The 9,903-nt window shown below is 41.1% G+C and overlaps 1 protein-coding gene across 1 annotated transcript in view; it reads left to right on the top strand.

Moving 5' to 3' along the window:
* nbas (NBAS subunit of NRZ tethering complex) overlaps positions 1-9,903 on the top strand; it is a 152,381-nt gene that overhangs the window by 32,582 nt on the left and 109,896 nt on the right. Inside the window, exons 20-21 of the mRNA XM_027283961.1 lie at positions 8,786-8,890; positions 9,362-9,498. Coding sequence (XP_027139762.1) covers positions 8,786-8,890; positions 9,362-9,498 — 242 coding nt within the window. The remainder of the gene's footprint in view (positions 1-8,785; positions 8,891-9,361; positions 9,499-9,903) is intronic.

The following is a 9,903-nucleotide window of genomic DNA, read 5'->3' as shown; positions in this document are numbered from 1 at the left end:
TTTTTCTATCTGATGGTCTGCCCTGAAATGAAAATCAGAAATAAAGTGTCCCCCAAAAAAAAACAAACAAACAATATGCAGTTCTTGTTTGTCATTATTAAAGTGTCCATAACAAACTAAACAGAATTACAGTGCTCCTTTTTCATGATTATTGAAACCAACGCTAACAGTTTGTTTATGTCCAGTGTGGAGACAGCAGCCTCAGTGGAGTCTAAATTGATGTTTTCCAGACTAATGTCTCATTATGAAAACTGAGCTCCCAGATTAGGCTCGACTTGCGAGACCTCACAGGAAGGCGAAACGTTTGAATGCTATTAACGACTATAAAATAATACTAATTATGAGGGTCACTAAAGGACTATATTAGTGTCATGTACTTGTTTGCAGACTCTCTGATTTTGTTAAACATTCTTTATTGCTCAGTTGTTTTCCCATTGGCAACTTAATGCTTTCTGCTTTCGTACTCCAATCCCTCCAAAGCACAGACGCTATTCTCACATGCTTTGTATTGATACCAGCTCTTAACCCACTAATCTCTTTAGAATATTGAAAAGTTGTTGAACAAATTTACGTGAGAGCCATTTCAAGTACGTGAACAAAACAGTGGTTCATTAATAGCTAGCTGTGAGGCAAATTTGCCCCGTTTTAACATAGGATGTTAACATATGTTTCATAGCCTACAGTATGCAGGCATAAGTGCAGCATAGATAGATACATCAAGTGGAACTTGTGACAACTACTCAACACTCTGGATTTCAGAGTCACAATGAATTATATAACGTGCACACCCTCTCATCTACAATAAATCACAGGCGAACAGGGGCCGTACCTCTCCCATGCCGGAGAGAAGAGATGAGATTTTACTCTGTTAGATATTCAACTCAGACAGAATGACGTTCTCTCTCTTTATTCGGACATTGTCATGGTAACTGCAGCACTCGTCAGATTCCTTTTGCCCCAATCCATTTTCTCTGGCTGTCATGAATATGATATTAGGGTTTTTATCATCCACGACTTGGGCTGGCTCTGTCTGCATATGCCATTCAAAGGCTATCCATCAGACTCACACACACACACACACCACACACACACACACACACACACACACACACACACACAACAAGCGTGGTTTAGAGGATGCTACGGAGATTTATACACACAGGCACACATTAAATCACTCTAAGCCGAAGGCCAGGGCAACAAAATGTCCCTCCTGACGTATAAAGGTTCACACAATTACACATTCTCATACTTTCCTCCAATGGTTCCAGCTAAAAGGACAAACAGCCGTATGCTAGAAAGTTAAATGGCAATCTGTTGACTTGTCTTAGCAAATTCATTTGCAGTCACATCATCTACTCACTCTTTTCCACTCTCATCTTTAGTTTGACTTTCCACCCACATGTGCTATTTTCTCTGGAAAGATAACTTCTGCTTCACAAAATGTCTTTTCATGAACCCAGTTGTTTTTGCATCTTCCTCAAACTCATCTACTCTCTCTATCCCTCCCTCTCTCTCTCTACTCTCTCCTCTCCCTCCTTCACACTCTCCAGGAGATCTTGGCGGTCCTCACGCAGCCGAGCAGAAATAGATCGCGAGTTCTTCAAGAAGTTCCGCAGTCAAAAATTGTTTTTGTCAGCAAGAACTACGCCAGGGTAACATCCGACGCTGACTCTCCAGTCATCTCCCTTAATTTGCTTGTCTTAGCTGTCTGCATCCCCATTTGGCACTAATGTGCTATGCACTCAAGTGCCAGTTTAATTAGGTATACAAATGAAGCCTTATTCAAGATAAATCCTACTTTCATGAAGGTTATATTCTCCAGCCTTGTTGAAAAACTGAAGGCTAACGTTCTATACTTACAGTTCAGTACTCTGCATTTTACTGAGCCGTCTTTCTGTTATTTACCCAACCCTCATTAATATGTTAGGGTGGACGAAATACCTGTTATAGGGTGTTTCAATAAACTGGCAACTGCGTATAAAGATTTGGACCAATTTCTAATATATCCTCATTTGTGTCTTTGTTTTTCATAATGTAAATAATGATGTGGCACAATTTAAAAAGAAACCGTTCAGTAAAAGTTATCAGTCGTTGGATCATACATCTGTTTGCCTGCAGGAGAGTAACGTGCAGGCTCTGGACATCTGTTCACGTACCACGGAGCAGAACTCCTCCAGCATCGGCTAGCTTCCTTCACAACTTCCCAGAAACCACCTCTCCACACGAGTACACCATCTTGTTGCCCGAAGCCTGGTGAGACGCAAACACACACACACACACACACACACACTGACGGTGCTGTAGTCGAGTCAATGAATGTTTAAAGTAAGTGTTATTGAGCTATAAACATAGGTGGAGTTTCTGTGAAATATTCTATTTCAGTTATATTGTATTAAGAAGATGTAAAGAAAAATTATGATTAGATTGAACCTGTGTGTTTTTACAGAACAAAGGATTTTATGCTTTCTAACACCCACTATGGAACAAAAGAATCCATAACAAGACTGAAAAACTACTTGCTTTGTTTTAACACTTTCATATTTTTATTTCTTTTTTCATTAAGTTATTTTGTGAAACACCGAAACAGAAAGTGTAAAAATACATGCATTACCACACGGGCCCGCCATTTCTGATGTCTGAAAATTTACCCTCCTGGAATGCACAAGTCGCTCTACATTTCAATTAAAAGTCTAAAACTGGAATCACACCTCTCTGAGCACTCAAAGGTCTTTCACACTTCTTCTTTATTATCACCTTCACACATCAGGAAAGTCGCACACATACAGGGATATTCTTACATCGCATAAAGTGTACACACAGCCACAGCTTAAGGGCGGACATCGGCAAACGCTGGCCGTTAAATAAAAGGAATGAGATTTAATTGTTGCTTCTAAATTTACCTGCAAATAAAATTGAACACCTCGGAATGATACAATACTGTCTGCTGCGCTTGTTCTAGTTTCCGATGTTCAGTTTCTGCTTTTGGGACTGGAGGAGCGCTGAGGGGAGGGAGTTGGGGAGAGGGTATGTGAGAAGGAATGATGGAGGAGAAAGAAGTCATTCCCAGCTCTTTATGGTTCACTAAGAGGGGACAGACTGGATTTACAGATGAGAGCAGCCAGCCATCCATTTTGCCTTTTTGTTTCTTCTAATTTCCATTTTACTCCTCTCCTTTCCCCCTTCCTCCCTATCTCATCTACTATTCTACATTCTCTCCCATCGCATAGAATCTGTGCAAAGAAACGCATGGATACAAAGTCCCCTGAAGTAATGAGCTAAAAAATATATAGGATAATTGTTCTTACAGCTCCGTCCACACACCGCCACTGCTCCCTTTATTAGCCATGTCTGAGTTTGTATGGAGGTCAGGCAGCTGTGGTTCTGCAGTGAGCATCCATCATGGCTCTGCCGCTGTGGGGGCAGTTTCCTATTTTCCCCAGCCTGTGAGCACCAACTGCTCCTCCCAACAGCGGCCCCCTACACTGGCAGCAAAGGAGTCGACTAAGCATCTGTTTGGAGCTCACTGGCTATATACTAAAGTCTGCTTCACTGGAAGGGGAAAAACATTTCTTCTGTAACATTGATCAGGTCTGCGAGGGGACTTTTGACGCTTGGAAGAATCAGAATAGTGATATTTTGTTGAACCTTTGCCTGTAGCTTGAAAAGGTTTAGCCAGTGGAAAAAAAATAAACTAACCCAGCTCCCAAGTTTGCTTTGCATTTCCATTTTCCTGCCGCCCCGCTTCCCTGTTTCTCTCAGGCTGACATGAAGTAGATTAGGGGAGCGGGTGTGGAATAATTCATTCCTCCCATCGATATCTAAGCTCTCAACACCAATATTTACTCTCCACCTAACCTGGCTGCTTAATGAGGAAAGAGGAGGAGGGAGGTTAGGGAACGACAGGGAAAAAAAGAATGAGGGAGGAAGGACTGAGACTTCTCGATCTCTGTCACCTCTGTGTTTAAAATCCCAATCGTAATGGATGAACTTGTGCTTGAGTGTTGATAAAAATCTTCCTACTTTGTGTGTTGACATAAATCACATCCGCCACTCGGACACTTCTTATGTATTTGTGATTGGATAGAATTTATGGCCGTGTTAAAAAACGGCTTGCAGCTCGTGTGCACTCGGCCTTTAACTGCACCAAAGCTATAGATGATTTGTAGCCCACGGTATCTCTTGAGTTTTACAGCCACAGTACATATTTTTCTGTCCACAGACAAAAGATAAACAAGAAGAAATGCATTAATCCTGGAATAAGAGATAGAAGCAGCTTCTGTTCAACCCTGTGCTCAGTATCGGCGCATGCATTCATATAGTTCTGTAAGTGCGCGTCTAAGTGTCTGAGTCTTGTCAGCGCTGACATGCTAGGTTACAGAGTCATCTTCACTTGGTTTTCTTCTTGTGTGTTTCATTTATCTTCCTCAGACCTGTCATGCTCAAGGAGACCAGGAAAAAAAGCTTATCCGACATGGCGTTTAGAAAATAAAAGTCTTTGCTATTTACAACCGAAGCACGACCCAGAGTCTTTTGGAAAGTTCTTTGACTTGTTTATTGTTGCGCTTCTGTTTTTTTCCCCACACTCCATTCTTCCCTTAAATGCTCAGCTTTTTCCATTTCCCATATGTTGCCACCTCTCCTCACCATCATAGTTTATGACCATGTTTAGTCTGAAACAGTAAATGTCTTTGCTGATTTGTGAGTGTGCCTCGGTTTATTTTTTGACTCCTGGCTACTTGTTGGCTTTGTTCTGATCCGTAGCTTTCTTGTGATATTTGTTCTCCCTAAAACTCCCTTCTTCCTCCTCGCTTCTTTGTCTGGCCTCTTTGTCTCTTTCACCTCTCAGTCTGGATGACAGAGGCGAGTTGGTGTTGATTCCATGGGACGAGCAGAGGCACAGAGAGATGGACTGGTGCGAGGCAGAGGAGTGCAGGTAAGAGTGAACATCTTTGATATAAACGTACCGACATAATCCAGTAGTGCACCAAGCGGTATAAAAAACCAAGCTTGGGTAACTGAGATATCACAGTAAAAACCTCTCTATTACCCACGATAACAAAGCCTCTCACACTGTAGAATGTAAATCACCTCCAACAGGCCAGATGCCCTGTGCTGGCATCATTACGTGAAAAAAAACATGACATCCTATATCTAAATGTGAACAGAACCATAACAAACTAATACCAATCTTGTTGCACTGCCAATTTATGCATTTTCCTGCTTCGTAGGAGGGCCAGCTTCATTTACAATTTTATTAGCAAGCTCTTTTATTGCTCTTTGTGGTAGAGTCATAATGTCTGTTGGCTGTGGTGGATGCTTGGCCAGGGATTGCAGGGTGGATTTGATACAGTTGTTGTGCGATGCCAGCAGTGTTAGGATTATGTTTATGACAGGTTTTGTCCTCCATGCTATCCCATTCCTGCTATTTTTCTTTTTTCTCTTCTTTTCTCTTCTCCCTTAACGCTTTAACCTCATATGTTGCTCCTGAAAGGATAACAGACCAAAATCATTTGGGCATTAGTCGCTTTTCACCTTAAGGATGCCCTATGTTTTCTTCTTCTCGAGACAATTTGTTAATAACATCTTTAATAACAAATAATGAACGGTTTTAACTTTTATTTTAAGATGCAATTTACTATACCTAAATTGTTGCGATTGACAGAAAATAAGCTACAAGTACCCAAGTCCAACCATGACATGTCACACATGTAGTTGGCTCACTGATGTGGTTTTATACGTTTTTGTAGCACTCTTGCTGCGCAGTAATCAGGCCTTGGCAACAAGACAATACTTGTTAACAGGCTGAATTGATAAATATAAAAAAACAACAGATTTGTCCTTTAATTGCCCTTCTCCCCTCTGTAACTTGCTGCTTCTACCTGTACTAATAGCCTTAAAAAAATGAGAAAATACATAAATACACTGCACTCTACCTTCGTGTCTTCTTCAGATCCGTGCTGGACCAGAACCTGTTCGATGATGACAGTTTCCTGTATGAGGAGGCTCCAGAGCTGCTGAGGTTCCGCACAGCGACACCCTCCATCGAGCTGGGACCGACTGGTACCAAGCAGGGCTAAGGATATATCGACTCCTGGTCCAGACAGGTAAAAACACTTAAACTATGTTGCAAGTTGTTGCAATGTTTTCCTATATTACAGCTGATTGCCATGGTTTAGATATGGTCACTTTCACCTTGCAAGAAAGTTTGTTTGTCCCTTGTTAGTGGTAGAAATGTCTAGTGCTAAATATTTCACACCCAGCTATGGTTCATTTTCCTGATCTTTCTACTTGATTTGGACTTTTAGCAGGACAGCAGCGGAAGGACTGAATAGACATCTGGCAATTTGAAAGATAATTGCCGTTTCACATCTCTTTTAGTTGATTGGTGTAGAAAAGAGTGACGAGCTGGGATTCAGACTGCAGAAGAGATGTTGCCAACCTCCATCAGTAAAGGTCACTTTGATCATATCTGTGACATTCATTATCATATTGCCATATGGACCTACATGAAGAGTAACCAAAGCTTCTGTCATCTGCGTTCTGTTGCTGTAACTGAAAAAATACAACTTGATGGGACTTGTTTAGGGAGTAATGGGATGTAACGGCTGGAGCTGCCCACTCTCTCCACCCACCCATCCACAACGCGACTTCTTTTCCCTCCTTCACAATGATGGATCAAGGTTTCATGGTGTTTCTCTTTATCTTTGTGAAAGGACTAACTAGGGTTGCAGCCAATTCTTTCCCCTCTCTTTCTCCATTTGGCCCTTTCATCTGGGTGTAAGGAGGATGTAGGGGAAGAGATTTCGGGGGTCCATTGCTCACTTTTGAAGACAACTGGGGAATCGTGCCTTTCACATCCACTCGAGAGAAAGAAGTGAGACTTAGAGTCTTGAGTCGAGTGGATAGTAAGTCTTTGTTAAGCTTTTAGGAATTTGCAGCGCTCTCTCTCGTTCATTCTCTCCCTCGTTCCTTTTTAATTTGACCTCATCTCTCTTCGTTCTCTCACATGTTACTCCCTGAGCCTCTCGGGACCATCCCTAACACTCGTCTTTGCTGTTTCACACTGTTTTTTCTCTTCCGTCTGATATGTGTGAGTTGGGTGGACTTCTGTGCAAACATTGTGTTAGACCAGATTGGATCAGACATTAATCAGTTGCGTGAACTCATTGTGATGCTTATTGCAAATTCAAAATGTTTTTTTCTATCTGATGGTCTGCCCTGAAATGAAAATCAGAAATAAAGTACCCCCCCCAAAAAACAACAACAAACAAACATGCAGTTCTTGTTTGTCATTATTAAAGCGTCCATAACAAACTAAACAGAATTACAGTGCTCCTTTTTCATGATTATTGAAACTAACGTCTAACAGTTTGTTTATTGGTCCAGCGTGGAGACAGCAGCCTCAGTGGAGTCTAAATTGATGTTTTCCAGACTAATGTCTCATTATGAAAACTGAGCTCCCGAGATTTAGGCTCGACTCTGCGAGACCTCACAGGAAGGCGAACGTTTGAAGTGCTATTAACGACTATTAAAATGATACTAAGTATGAGGGTCACTAAAGGACTATATTATGTGTTCATGTACTTGTTTGCAGACTCTCTGATTTTGTTAAACATTCTTTATTGCTCAGTTGTTTTCCCATTGGCAACTTAATGCTTTCTGCTTTCGTATCCAATCCCTCCAAAGCACAGACGCTATTCTCACATGCTTTGTATTGATACCAGCTCTTAACCCCATTAATCTCTTTAGAAATATTGAAAAGTTGTTGAACAAATTTACGTGAGAGCCATTTCAAGTACGTGAACAAAACAGTGGTTCATTAAATAGCTAGCTGTGAGGCAAATTTGCCCCGTTTTAACATAGGATGTTAACATATGGTTTCATAGGCCTACAGTATGCAGGCATAAGTGCAGCATAGATAGATACATGCAAGTGGAACTTGTGACAACTACTCAACACTCTGGATTTCAGAGTTACGATGAATTATATTAACGTGCACACCCTTCTCATCTACAATAAATCACAGGCGAACAGGGGCCGTACTCTCTCCCATGCCGGAGAGAAGAGATGAGATTTTACTCTGTTAGATATTCAACTCAGACAGAATGACGTCTCTCTCTCTTTATTCGGACATTGTCATGGTAACTGCAGCACTCGTCAGATTCCTTTTGCCCCAATCCATTTTCTCTGGCTGTCTATGAATATGATATTAGGGTTTTTATCATCCCGACTTGGGCTGGCTCTGTCTGCATATGGCCCATTCAAAGGCTATCCATCAGACTCACACACACACACACACACACACACACACACACACACACAGCGTGGTTTAGAGGATGCTACGGAGATTTTATACACACAGGCACACATTAAATCAGTCTAAGCCGAAGGCCAGGGCAACAAATGTTCCCTCCTGACGTATAAAGGTGTTCACACAATTACACATTCTCATACTTTCCTCCAATGGTTCCAGCTAAAAGGACAAGACAGCCGTATTCTAGAAAGTTAAATGGCAACTCTGTTGACTTGTCTTAGCAAATTCATTTGCAGTCACATCATCTACTCACTCTTTTCCGCTCATCTTTAGTTTGACTTTCCACCCACATGTGCTATTTTCTCTGGAAAGATAACCTTCTGCTTCACAAATGTCTTTTCATGAACCACAGTTGTTTTTGCATCTTCCTCAACTCATCTACTCTCTCTATCTCCCCCTCTCTCTCTCTCTCTCTCTCTCTCTCTCTCTCTGTCTCTCTCTGTCTCTCCCTCGCTTCACACTCTCCAGGAGATCCTTGGCGGTCCTCACGCAGCCGAGCAGAAATATGATGCTGAGTTCTTCAAGAAGTTCCGCAGTCAAAATATTGTTTTGTCAGCAAGAAACTACGCCAGGGTAACATCCGACGCTGACTCTCCAGTCATCTCCCTTAATTTGCTTGTCTTAGCTGTCTGCATCCCCATTTGGCACTAATGTGCTATGCACCCAGATGCCAGTTTATTATTAGGTATACAAATGAAGCCTTATTCAAGATAAATCCTACTTTCATGAAGGTTATATTCTCCAGCTTTTGTTGAAAACTGAAGGCTACAGTTCTATTACAGTTCAGTACTGCATTTTACTGAGACGTCTTTCTGTTATTTACCCAACCCTCATTAATATGATTAGGGTGGACGAAATAATACCTGTTATTAGGAGTTTCTAATAAACTGGCAACTGCGTATAAAAGATTTTGGACCAATTTCTAATATATCCTCATTTGTGTCTTTGTTTTTCATAATGTAATCACATGATGTGGCACAATTTTAAAAGAAACCGTTCAGTAAAAGTTATCAGTCGTTGGATCATACATCTGTTTGCCTGCAGGAGAGTAACGTGCAGGCTCTGGACATTCTGTTCACGTACCACGGAGCAGAACTCCTCCAGCATCGGCTAGCTATCCTTCACAACTTCCCAGAAACCACCTCTCCACACGAGTACACCATCTTGTTGCCCGAAGCCTGGTGAGACACAAACACACACACACACACACTGACGGTGCTGTAGTCGAGTCATTGAATGTTTAAAGTAAGTGTTATTGAGCTATAAACATAGGGTGGAGTTTCTGTGAAATATTCTATTTTAGTTATTATTGTATTAAGAAGGTGTAAAGAAAATTATATTCAGATTGAACTCTATGTGTTTTTACAGAACATAAGGATTTTTTTTTTTTTAATCCAAATAAAGCAGTTTATGCTTTCTTAACACTCCACTATGGAACAAAAAGAATCCATAACAAGACTGAAAAACTACTTACCTGTTGTTTTACACTTTCATATTTTTATTTCTTTCTAAGTTATTTTGTGAAACATCGAAACAGAAAGTGTAAAAATACATGCATTACCACACGGGTACCCGCCATTTCTGAT

This window comes from Larimichthys crocea, chromosome XI (assembly GCF_000972845.2).
Source record: "Larimichthys crocea isolate SSNF chromosome XI, L_crocea_2.0, whole genome shotgun sequence".
Classification (NCBI taxonomy): Eukaryota; Metazoa; Chordata; class Actinopteri; family Sciaenidae; genus Larimichthys; species Larimichthys crocea.
Note: the sequence above shows the minus strand (reverse complement) of the source record. Positions and strands in the feature narration are given on the sequence as shown.